The sequence below is a fragment of the Cucumis melo genome, chromosome 5 (assembly GCF_025177605.1).
Source record: "Cucumis melo cultivar AY chromosome 5, USDA_Cmelo_AY_1.0, whole genome shotgun sequence".
In the NCBI taxonomy this organism is placed as follows: domain Eukaryota; kingdom Viridiplantae; phylum Streptophyta; class Magnoliopsida; order Cucurbitales; family Cucurbitaceae; genus Cucumis; species Cucumis melo.
The window spans coordinates 23,969,813-23,982,675 of record NC_066861.1 but is presented as its reverse complement, the minus strand read 5'-3'; the positions used below and the strand labels follow the sequence as shown (position 1 = coordinate 23,982,675).

The 12,863-nt window shown below is 35.1% G+C and overlaps 1 protein-coding gene across 1 annotated transcript; it reads right to left on the bottom strand.

Annotated features, from left to right (window-relative positions):
• Positions 1-2,287: 2,287 nt before the first annotated feature.
• LOC103492914 (NADPH--cytochrome P450 reductase-like) lies at positions 2,288-11,697 on the bottom strand. Its single transcript, XM_008453473.3, has 18 exons — positions 11,090-11,697; positions 10,897-10,956; positions 10,710-10,786; positions 10,543-10,600; positions 10,332-10,415; positions 10,205-10,241; positions 8,086-8,155; positions 7,785-7,979; positions 7,609-7,701; positions 7,247-7,472; positions 7,082-7,165; positions 6,859-7,010; positions 5,525-5,621; positions 5,213-5,362; positions 5,022-5,099; positions 4,815-4,937; positions 4,598-4,711; positions 2,288-2,809 (listed from the first exon to the last, which is right to left on the bottom strand). The coding sequence occupies exons 1-18, from the start codon at positions 11,435-11,437 to the stop codon at positions 2,729-2,731; spliced, it is 2,127 nt and encodes a 708-aa protein (XP_008451695.3). The 5' UTR covers positions 11,438-11,697; the 3' UTR covers positions 2,288-2,728.
• Between the last annotated feature and the right edge of the window lie 1,166 nt (positions 11,698-12,863).

Genomic DNA, 12,863 nt, shown 5'->3' with positions numbered 1-12,863 from the left:
AATGGATGAGGAATAGCTCATCTACAACTTGTTATGTCCTCTCAAGACGATGTCGCTTTGAGTTCACCGATTTTGATCAAATCTCAATTTCATTGTACTAGACCAAATACCGATTTGGGCTTTATGAAAACTCATACCATGTTTGGTAGTATGAGATTTTGTTTCAAAACCAATTGGTAACGACAGAAAAAACTCATCTATGTTCCAACAAAGACTTTTATTTTTCCTTCCTTTATTTCTTCCTTTATGTTTTTTTGGTTCTTTTGCTTTAGTTTGAGCATTGTCATCTTTTACACGAAGTGAAGACCCAACAAAAAAGAGAGGTTTTCGAGAAGTCTGACAATAAAAATCTCTCTTTCTTTGTTTGATCTAATTTGGAATCAAATACTTGTTATAAAGTTTGAGTTAAGATTGTATTTAGATCCAACTCAAGAGCTTTTGTTATAACCAAATGACCAAGCATGAAATGCCCTGATGAGAGTTCAAGGGCAACACATCCAAAACCTAAGTTGTATATTCATATTTGCTATTTTACTTTGTTCATACTTAACTCTAGGTTTTAGAGTACACTATATAAACTCTATATCCTTAAAAGTGTCTCTCTATTCATTGATATAGCTAATTACTTGGTTAGTAAACCACATAAAGTCTTACGTCTATTCTCAATTGATTATACTTTTTCTTCTTTGGGTCAATTTTAAAATATTTTGTGATATTTTAAAATATAAAAGACCTTTAAACCTTTTCTTATATTTCCTGTTTGTCCTATTTTAAATCCTACCTAATTTGTCAATCATAGAAGGATGATTTGAGCATTTAGTTTTTTTTTTATTTATAACACTTTTAAGTAATATTTTTAAATATAGAAAAATAAACTAAAATATTTACAAATTATAACAAAATTTTGAATTCAATGTCACTTATAAAAACATATCACTGTCTATTGATATTTATCATTGATAAAAGCTAAAATTTTACTATATATTGAAATTATTTTATCAGATTTGCTATCTTAGACAATTCCTCTACTTTTAGCCAATTCACAATCATCCTCAAGTCTTAAAGATTTTATCCACCATACAATTGTTTTTACTTGGGAATGAAAAACATCTGTTTTAATTGGGTATACTTTGTATAAATTAGAGGCTTAATGTTAATTTTTCATGTACAAGGTATACAAAACATGACAGGTTAAACACATTATTTTATTCCATAAGAATTCAGTGACAAGTACTAAAACATATTAAAAAAAATACAATGTTAATTTTGTATAAACATTTATTTCATTTTCCTCTAAATACTTGTTTGTTAACGTAGTTACAAATTTGATCTATAGTTAAAGACGATGGGATTTAATATTCTAAAAATGTTAGTCCTTAAGATTTTATAAGTCCTCATAATTCATATAGTTTGATAAATGTTTAGTGTAATGATTATTTATAAGAGTTTGATAAACAACTAAATATGTAATTTAAATTTTTAAAAAAAAAATCAAAACTAACGAGTATTTTCAAATCTAGCAAAATATTAAAACTATTTACAAAATATAACAATATCTATCAAACTCTATAGCCTATTTAAGTTCATTTTTCTATATTTTGTAAATAACTCTTTTTATTATTTTTTTTTTTTTCCTCCATAAGAATTTCCCTTGACAAAATTTCAAAAAGAAAAAAACAAAAATAAAAAATAAAAACATATTAATAAAATAAGACATACCAAAATAAACGAATGTAAAAGTTAAACCTAGAATAAAATTAAACTGTAGCAAATACGATTGGAGATTATTTAGTAAAATATTAAATTATAACCAATAAAATAAGTGTACGAAATATATTATTAAAAGTGTAAAATCATTTAGGAAAAATCAATTAGTACCTCAAATCCATCAAAACTCTAAATTAGTAATAACAATATCTATAAAAACCCTATAAACTTCAAAACTTAGGCCAATGTTGACCCTTGGAAAGAATTTCATTTGAGAGTTATTAATACACAATTCTACATATATAAGAGAAACCAATAACATGATAATAGAGAAATATCTAAACCAATAAAATATACAATTTCCACTATTATTTAAAAAAAATGTTTTTAATTTACCAAATTCCACTATTCCGAGGACAAAGCAAGTGCAATAAGAAAGAAAAAAATATATTCATAAAAATGGTAGCTTAAAACATACCTGAATTGGATATGTCTTCTGAATCCCTCGGTCTTTAAATGTTGGGCCAAAGAGCTTAGAGATTTGAATCGTCCTCCAAAACACATTTATGGAAACCAAATATGACCCCTAATATATTGTGCGTATATATATAATAAGCTGAGAATTACAAGAGTCTTGAGTGGATACTTGAACCATCTTTGTTGGCTCTTACAGGGAAAATCAAGAGTTCATGAACTAGTCCTACTCATCATACTTATTAGGTCTATAAATTACAACAAAGAATCCTTTTGTATAAGGAGAGAGGAGATGGAAAAAAAAAAAGAAAGAAGAAGAGAAAAAAAAAAAAAAAAAAAAAAAAGAATCACAGATCTATCTGCCATAATAATGAGCAGAGGTTAAAGCTGACCTTAATTTGCTCCCTTCGATAAGCACTGGAAGAGCGCCCTCCCTTTTTTGTTCTAAGAATTCATTCACTTGACGGAGATATGATAATAATAATAATAATACTTTGTCTTTTCCATATTTTCCTCATTCCTCCAAAAGCTTATGAATGGGAAGTTTTTACCACACATCACGGAGATACCTGCCACTCATTTGAAGATTTTTAACCATACTTTCAGCCTTGGAGCTGTCAAGCGATCCCTGGAAATATTGATGCAAGAGAATTTTGATTAGAAAGAGCTAAAAGCACAGTTTTAAAAAATAAACTCACATAAAAAACCTCCAGTCTCAATGACATAAACGGATGACAATTTGATTCAGGACGAGTTAATATTACCGCGCCTTTCAAAATCTGTGTAACGAGGAATAACAAAAAACAACAAGATCTACCTTACTATTAAAAGATGGTCAAAATAAAGTACTAATTAGGTTGTTCTTCCAAAATATATGCAAATATTTTTTGCTTAAATAAATGAGTTCATTGAGATGGACAAGATGTTGCATGATTGCATCTTGTCTTGTCGAGGCAATAGATTTCTACAAGTTTTAAAAAGGGAACCAAACAAAGTTGTTTGATGTTTAGTCTCAACATCTAACTAAAAGGTCATGGATTCAATTCACGGTGGCCAACTGCCTAGGAACTATTAACATCAAAATGTTGTAGGAACAAGCAAATTGTCTCGTGAGATTAGTGGAGGTGCATGTAAGTTGGCTCGGACACTCACGAATATAAAAAAAAAAACAAAAGTTGTTTGACGCACAGAATTTCTAGGGTAAAATTCATATTAATAAGTTCCATTTCCAACATATATTGATCAAACCAATGCTATTGTGGTCTTGGAATTGGGTCCCTTCGTCAGAAAAACAATGCTCTCCTCACAAAATGGCTGTGAAGATTTTGTAAAGAAGACCACGCTCTGTGGAGGCGTCTAATAGTGGCTATTTATAGCTTGGGTGTGAATGGGTGGTCTACTAAGCAACCGAATGGGGAAGGTCTTGTAGACAGTGGGCCGGTATTTTGAAGCATAGAGAGATGTTCTTTAATTTCTCGGCTTATACGTTTGGAGACAAAAAAAAAACATCAAATTTTGGAAGGATAGCTGCTGCGAGGCTCAACCCCTTTCACAGAAGTTCCCAGATGTTTTTCCCTTATCTTTGAATAAGGATGCTTTTGTAGCTGAATGTTGGTGCACCGTCAGTCATTCCTGGAATTTGGGTCTCAGAAGAAATGTATTAGATAGTGAGTTTGGCAATTTGGCTACTATTATGGAAATTCTTCACTTGTGGGCTCCAAATGGGAAGCTTGATAGTCTTAAATGGAAGCTCAATTCTTCTGGAACTTTCACTGCAAAATCTACCTTTCTTAACCAAAAGATCTCCCACTGTCGCCTTTCCCCTGGTGTGCACTATTTGGAAGATTGAAGTCCTGGAAAAGGTTCAAAATGCCCCTCTTAGCCAATCTATGTGCCGCTCTGCTTTAATAGTGAGGAGACCCTAGACCACTTACTCCTACACTAATTTCGTAATGAAAGGTTGGTCTCTCTTGTTCAGAATTTTCAATCTGGATTTCTGTTTTCCAAGCAAGATTGATAGTTGGATGCTTGATGGGCTAAATAGCAAAGCTTTTCGTCCTAAGGGTAACGTCATGTGGAGATGTGCTACTCCCATCTCTTTTGTGGAGCAATGGAATGAGAGAAATAGTAGAATTCTTTATGATAAACATCATTCTTTTGATTCTTTTTGGACCGTGGTTCAATATACAGCTTCTTAGTCGAGTACCAATTACACTAAACAGTTTTGTAATTATAGCCCTTCTATGATTTTCAACAATTAAAAGGCGGCTCTTATTTGTTAGTTTTTCTCGGAGAGGGCCCTCTCGTCTCTTGCCCTTAGGCTGTTCTCTTGAATATATCAGTTTCTTATCCAAAAAAATACATATATTGATCAAACCAGTAAACGCAAAATAAAGATGGACCGTAATGAAGAAACCTGTTCTTGCACAATGTTATGAAGAGTTCGGTGGACATCTCTGGCCATGCCCTTAGCATCACCACAAACATAAATGTAAGCCCCTTGAGATAATAGATTCCAAATATCCGACGCCTGCAGGAAAATCAAGAAGTTATAGCATGTAGGTGGAACAGTACGATGAATAGACATCAAACTTGCACTCTCGAATACGGTAGAAACAGGTTTGGAAGTTCACCTTTTCAACCATTTTATGCTGCACATATTCCTTAGAGGGCCCCTCACGTGAGAATGCAACAATCAGCTCAGAAAGTGCACCAGTTTCGACAAAGTTGTTCAGCTCATCCTCGTAGATGTAATCCTAAAGAGAGAGAATAACAACAGTTTATATAAAAACTCATTATGGATTCAAAAGAATATAGCATCCACCATGCATCATTTTTACCATTTTCCTGTTCCTGCACCCAAAGAACAATATGGAGTGTCCTAATTCAACACCAGATTCTTTCAGAGCTAACCTTTCCTGCAGAGATAAAATTAAAATGTAATAATGGGTTGATATAAACTAGTATAGTTTTGTAGCTGTGATTCGTGAAGATGAATTCAGTATATAAAAACAAGTGCAAAAGTAGCAACCTGCAAGAACCCCCTGAAAGGAGCCAACCCCGTTCCAGGACCAATCATGATAATGGGCAATTTAGAATCTGTGGGAAGCTTGAAGTTCGATTGCCTAACATAAATGGGTGCCCAACTGCATGCTTGGCTCTCCTCCAGTGAAATAGCATTCTGGCAGAAAAAAAATTATCTAAACTTTTATCCCTTCCCCAATATATGCTACATACACTTATGTGGTGTCAATGGTTTATCATCACGTGAATTCATATTCATATTAAGGAAATAGCAAACTGTTTCTTTTAGGTTTAAACAGTTCTTTTAGGTTTAAAGTACCTTCATCCAAGTTGAGCATACACCTTTGTGAATTCGTCCAGTTGGTGTTTTGTCGTAGACCAATGCACAAGTTACATGAATTCTAGATGGGGCCATCCTGTGAATTATATTTCCAGAACGTTTAATAAAAATTAAATGCACAGGAAAGGAAAGGAAATACTAACATTAAGTGGAGACATAGTTTTAAACTTGGTAGCTATTTATGCAGAGTAAACAAAGCTTCATGAGGTTTCTTTTTACCATGGGTATATGTTTCACCCATCTTTAAGTAGAAATAGTTAAGTCTAATTTCTACAGATGATTCATGCTCTCAAATGCCTATATATATTTCTTCCTTTTTATAAGAAAACTGATCAGGGAATTCCATTAAGAGCTCAAAAGATGACAGCCTATGTGCAACCTATCACGATAGCAATTACATAATGGTTTACCAATTTGAAATGATAATGGAAAGAATATAGTTACCAAATGAATCCTTCTAATTTGCACTCCAAGAAGGAAATTCTGTATGCTAGACCAAAAGAACACTCTGTAGTATAGACACCTGGTCCTCAAAGACACTAAGATTCTCTCTTTCAAGATGCAGAAAACCAAAGAATCCTAGATTTCCCTCTTAATCTAGTACCCATCCAGGCTTCCAACAACCATCCACAGAATTTAGGAGATAAAAGGAGAGGCCCGGCTCTATGAAGATGAAGGTCCAGCGGGTAAGCAAAAGGACAGAGTATGAGAAAGTGATCAAGGTTCCCCTTCCCCTTGTAAGCCTATATATATTTTAGATTGATGATATGGAGTAGTCTAGAGAGCTCTACGTAGAAAATTAACAAACCTCTTATCCATAACTCAAGCTGTAATGCTCGCAGTGGCATGTAAGGGCAGATTTTTTCTATTCCAGGAAGAAGATAACTAATAAATAGCACTTATTTTCATTTTCACCTCACTCATTCCGAAAACTGAATCATATGAAATTATTCATTTTCTTATGTGACCTTTCATGCACATCAACAATGTGTTTTTGTATGTATAACACAACCACCAAAATTTGTGAAGAATCCAAATTCTTCCCAGTTCCCCGGATGCAATCTTAAAAGTTCCATACACAATTACAATACCAATAGCTTATCAAGTTTTTTTCCCCTCTTTTTCTCAATTTCAAAAAATGACGTTAAAGGACCAAGCTAGCTTCATCTAAAGAATAATTTCAACAACCTAATGGCTGCTCTGGAGCTGGTACTTCAGGAAAACCTATTTCACCTTTTATCCAAACACTTAGAGCTACATTCAGCCTAGTCATTAATTTTTGCAGTGATAAGATCTGACAGCAAAATTTGTACCTTGGAGAAGACGATATAGAGTAATATCTAGGCTGCAAGCGTGGGGCAACTGCCGCAAAAAAGACACCGAGTGGAGGCCTCGCAGATGGAAATTCAACCATAACTTCAAGGAGACTTCTCTGACTCGCAACTATCCATTGAGAATACTCATCCTACGAATGTTGAAAAGCAAAGGTTACAAATCTATGAAAGAATTGTAACAATCAATCTACTTGTATGATACCTTTCCAGCTGGTGATGAAAGATGCCTTAGTCGATCAGCTTCTGCTGGATCAGAAGCATGAGCAGCTAGAGCCACCAAGGCAGACTGCAAAAAGGGAAAAATAATAAGAAAAAGAAAGAGGAATAATAATAAGAAATCATATAGCAAGACAGCTCCAAATCAAACCTTCTTGGGTGAACTCAAAAGGTCTGCATATTGAGTCAATGCAGTCCTTAATGTGCAAGGTGCAAAAGGTGGTGGCAATGAACTTCCACTTAACGGTGTGCCGTCTTCCTTATCAGTATGGATGGAGAAATATGTTTCAGGTGACATACCAATTAACCGAATAGCCTCCTCTACAACTTCATCCAAATTCTCACAAAAAACACCCACATGATCTCCAGTTTCATATCTGATGGGAAAAAAACAGCTTAATAAAGTCAATGGATTATCACATACTACAAATACATCAGATTATTAGCATAGGTTTTTAGCAAGTAATAGAAATCTATGTTTAGAAAAAGAAATTATCAACCAAGATAACTTACGTCAGTCCAGTGCCAGAAATATCAAACTCCAGATGGGTGCATGACCTGTCTGATGCAGAAGTATGAAGCTCCTTTCTCACTGCCACATTTGCCCTGAAGCAATAATACCGTAAGTAAGGCAAGTAGGAGCAAATAATTGTGCAAACTCAAATCCCAAGTAATCATTTCTAAGGTACCTGCATGGATGTTGAGCATCGTAAACAGCATGACCATTGGCAAAAGCCCATCTCTTGTCCCCACCAGATACATCAGCAGCATCATAGAATACAACCCTGTACTCCAATACAGCAGCAGTATATGGGGTAGAAACAGATGTAGAGTCATCCTCATCTCGAAGTAACTTATCCAGCTCAGGCCATAATTGTTCACGCCTAAGATGTAACAGGAATCAGCAAACCAGTCATGTTCCATACACAAAACTGAATAAAGAGTATCTACTGCTATGAGCTAATAGTTCATTATAGATGTTCATAATACCACGCAGAGAAATCATCCTCAATGCACTGATCATCATCTCCTAGACCCACTGGTACAAGACGCTTTCCACCTGCAAATACAGACAAACATTTCAAGCTTCCCACGCTTTTCGCCATATCTAATACATCCAATGAAATTACACAGCCATCAAATTTTGTGGTTTTTTTTTTCAACTTTCATGGCTTTTTAAGTTCGATAAGCTGTGGGCACATGCTCGTATAACGTTCCAAGTTTGATTACATTAGTTATAATAACAATAATAAAATAAAATTAATTAATTAAAATTTTCCCTTTTCTAATCATGTCTAAAACTAACTCATTCTTTAAATAGTCTTCTTATATTTGGTATCAAGAAACTCAAAAAAATTAATGTCCGAAATAGGGGACTGACAAAACATGAACCCAAAGACCAAATAGTAACAGAGTTCACCACACTTTACTTCCAAACATCTAGGCTACGGTCCTTTGATGATTTGATCAATCCATAGTGGTGTGGTTACACTTGCATATACTGTTAATCAATAACTATCTACGGCAGTTATTAAGAAAAAGTTCAATATACATGCAATGTAGGCAGACGTAGCAGATTTCGACCTATTCTAAGAAATGAAAATTCCTCTTCCAAAAGAGCGTCAGATAGTCCTTTATGCTCTATCACTTGGAAGAGTGGCTACTCCAAAAGTGAAATCCAACCTCACCAATCCTCCACACAGATGTCCCATCAATTAAAAAGCTGGAAACTAAACACCATCTCTTCGTTTATTGTTTTTATTGGCTGGTCTGGTGTTTGATTTCAATGAATGTCTCTCTTGCTTATCTTTGTCTAAATCATCCATTTAAGAAGAAAGGCAAAGTCTTCTGTAACATTGTATTTGAAGCATCCTTTGGAGTTGGGAGCACTTCTATTCAAAGTAATTGCAGACCTTTTATTCTAGTAAAAGAGTGATTTTTCTTCTCTTTTTTTTTTTTTTTTTTATGAAACAACTACTTTCATTGAGAAAGAATGAAATAATACAAGGGCTAACAAAAAAACACAGGCCAACAAAGCACCCCACCTATAAAAAGGGGTTCCACTAATTAAAATGTTTCCTAAGGAATAGTTACCAAAGGTCTTTGAAACCGAAGTCGAAAGGGACCCATGAAATATAATCAAAACCCAAACCTCACTATGATCCCACGAAACACCCGATCATTCCTTTCTCCCCAAACATCCCAAATCACAGCACACACCCTAGCAAGACACGAGAAAACGCCTTTCTTCTCTAAGGGCGGATGGAGGAGGAACTCCTCGATCATAGCACGAACGCTCCTTTGGCCAAAAAACTTAAAGCCGAACTCCTGCAGAAAAGAGTGATTTTTCTTCTCCTTGGAACAACGTCCTCAGTAGGGCAAGTAGATCATTAGGTAACTACTCTTCTACTGATATTTTGGCTAATTGGACGGCTTTCTCGTAACCTCCATTGGCTGTGGGGATGTCTTTCTCTCATATTCTCTCTTGTACCTTTTATTTATTCCACTCACAGCTCATTCTGTAACTACTCTTCTACAGACATTTAGGCTAATTGGAGGGTTTCTTGTAACCTCCATTGACTATGGGGCTGCCATTCTCATATACTCTCTTGTACCTTTTATTTATTTCACGCACAGCTCATTAAACAGTTAGATCCGCCATTTCTTAGGTAAGGCGTGTTGATGTTTTGTTGGCTAAACAGAAGATCGTGAAGTTTATTCAATGAAATGTTTCTTCACTAAAAAACAGAAAAAGTCATAACCATATTATTAAACAAGAGCTTCCGTTTGAAGAGGGTCGGAAAACAGGCATTCATGACAAACAATTTGCATGCTTTTTATCCATTTTTATTTTTCACTACACAAAGCTAAAATGTTTCTGCCTTTTCATTCTAACAGATAGATGTTTTTGATACTTTAACCCACGGCTTCTACAGAAGATCATACTTACTACACAAAAGACAAGAGGCCAAACAGCCCTTCAATTACATGTTTTTTGGTTCAAGATAGGAGAAGTATCATCCAAATAAAATTATTATTGAATAATAAAAGTAATAAGAAGCTCCATAATACTCAACCAGAGGAAGTTAGAACGAAATGGTAATTTTACCCTGCTCAGCAAGCTGTTCATCGACCACTTTCGCAATCTATTTCAACCACGGGAAAAAGAATCAAGAGTGAGCCTTTAAATTCATTTAACATGGATACCAAAACTGAACATGTTCATGTTATTGAACCTTATTGAAATGCTCATATTGCCGGTTACCAAGGCCAAATACTGCATACTGAAGATTTGAAATCCATTCTCCCTTCTCTTTCCCCTAATATAAAGTAAAAAATTCAATTATAGCTTATAAGACAAATACATAATTCAGTCAAACTTTGAAGAGTAGAATAATGCAATAGCAAACAAACAAACAAAAAGTTGAGGAAAGGGAAAGAATATACCTCAGAGAACCATTTATAAAACCTTGCCGCATTATCCGTTGGCTCACCATCCCCATATCTGCATGTAAGGGTAAATTATACGGAAATGAATATTCAAAAGTCCACCGAAAGATTCAATTAAGAAGGAAAAGAAACAAAAAAGACAGAAAAAGTGCGTTGAAACTCACGTAGCCAAGAAGAAAATAGCTAAAGTCTCTTTTTTCAACTTTTCTTCGTACTCATCGTCATCGGCTGCATAGTCATCCTGCGTAAAAGTTCAGCTCCGAAATGAGCAACGTGTAAATTAGACCCAATCAGAATCTAACAAATGCCAATCAAAGACTGACGGAAAAGAAAAACAGGGTTCGTGCATACCAAATCAACCACTCTAAATGTCGCCTTATCATATCGAGCTTTCGCCTCTTCAGCAAGAGCCTAATTACCAAAATCAGATAAAATTCAACCATCAGCATTCAGCAGTAACCTAACTAACAATTCAATCCAAAGCCAATAATTGAAGAAAAAAGTTCCAAGTCGGTGAACAAACACGTGTTCCCTACAAGCACACCTTCGCAAAACCTTCAGCGGTGCCGGTCTGCGTGCCAAAAAACACAGTAACCTTCTTCTTACCATCATCTACTTCCGGCTCAGGCTCTTTGACTATCAACTGCTTAGGAGGCTCGAACGGTTTAGACTTCTGACCACTAGATCTCTTCCAAACAAATACCACAACGCAGCCGATCAGAACCGCAATCGAGGTAGTCAATATCATGACAAACTCTCTGTTATCCAAGATTAGCGTAGCTACTTCCCGAACCGACTCAGATGAATCCTGCGACGGATCCATCGCTTTCCTGATTATTGCCGACATAAGCTCCAACGGAGAGACCTTCATCGACCTGGATTCCGGCTGCATACGGCCAAAGCGACAACGGAACTAAACAGAAAACGAGAAGAAGAAAAAAAAAAAAAAAGTAGAAACAAGCTGCGGAATCCGGTAGACGTAATGATAATAGAAAAGAGAATAGCACCGGATTCCGGCGAGAAAGGGAGAAACAGTGGCCGGAAAAACAGAGGAAAATTTATGGAAACTTCTCTCCCTCGGTGGTTGGTTGTAGGTAGAGAGAGAGAGAGAGAGAGAGAGAGAGAGAGATTGATGGGTTTATTGAGAGAGCTTCGTGAACCAAACTGAGAGAACGCTTACCAAACCCGAAGAGTCAAACCCACCTAACCCCATCTTACTTAACCATGGTTAAGTTTTGTATATTTAAAAATAATAATTAAAAATAAATTACAAGTTTAGTTTAATGTATTTTTGTATACAATAATGTTTTCCATATCTTAGGCATTTCAAGCCTTTGACAATGATGAAACATCTTGGATCTTTGATTCAGCTAGTTTGTATAGTGGAAAGATATCATTTTTGTCGTAATGCTAAAAAAAATACATCAAAACAAAAAGGGCTTGCAAAGAGAATTTGTATGATAGTTTCGATATTTTTGAAATGATAAAATTTTCAATTGAACAATTGTCAAATCAAATGCTTCTAATGAAATAATTAGTGGCCGCAGGGGTGGGAAAATAGAAGTTTGAAGGTGGTCTTCCTAAGAATTCACTTATCGAAGTAGACGTAAGAGAGCGACCATCTTTGGTTTATTGTTTTGTCTCCCTTGATGGTAAGATCACACCTCACAAATGCTATGTCGAAGGTCAAAGGGTCATTGTGTCAAACGTGCATACAAAAAATGGAAGTTGGCAAAGCACTTGTATGACTACTCGAATTTTTTAAAAACAAGTTGATGTCATTATTAATCTAATTATCTTAACTTTCTAAAAACAATAGCGGAAGCATAAACCAATCAATTCCCATATGGCAGGTGACATGTCCTTATCGCTCGTCACTTTACTCTTCTCTTTACCTTTATCTGAAAAATTAAACGTAGAAAAATGATGAGTATAAAAAAATACCCACTAAAGGATCTGTTGTTGACCCCGCTAGGTGAACTATTAACTTCTCATTAGAGGTATACCCTCAGTTATAATAGTCTTGTGATCCCGAATAGTCTAGTTAGGAACACTCATCACTTTGGTGATCCCGTAATAGCTTACTTCAAACTGGGTAGTTGTATATGAGGAAGCTATTAGCTAAAGGTGTAAAAATAACCCGAATAATCTGACAACTCAGACTACCCAACCCATATTATATGGGTTGGGTTGGGTTGGAATTTTTTATTTTTTTCAAGTTGGATTGGGTCTTAAGGTTGGAGGGTTGAAAATTTGAATCAACCTAACCAAACCCGAATTATTATAATATATTTTATTATTATTTATTTATTTAATAA

What these genes read in the sequence shown, in the direction of transcription:
- LOC103492914 (XM_008453473.3), bottom strand. Translation starts at nt 11,437, where the DNA reads ATGCAGCCGGAATCCAGGTCGATGAAGGTCTCTCCGTTGGAGCTTATG. An exon ending in GAGGATGATTTCTCTGCGTG is followed by an intron (nt 7,980 to 8,085) that starts GTATTATGAACA and finishes GTTACATCTTAG; the next exon opens with GCGTGAACAATTATGGCCTG. An exon ending in TATGCTCAACTTGGATGAAG is followed by an intron (nt 5,363 to 5,524) that starts GTACTTTAAACC and finishes TTTTTCTGCCAG; the next exon opens with AATGCTATTTCACTGGAGGA.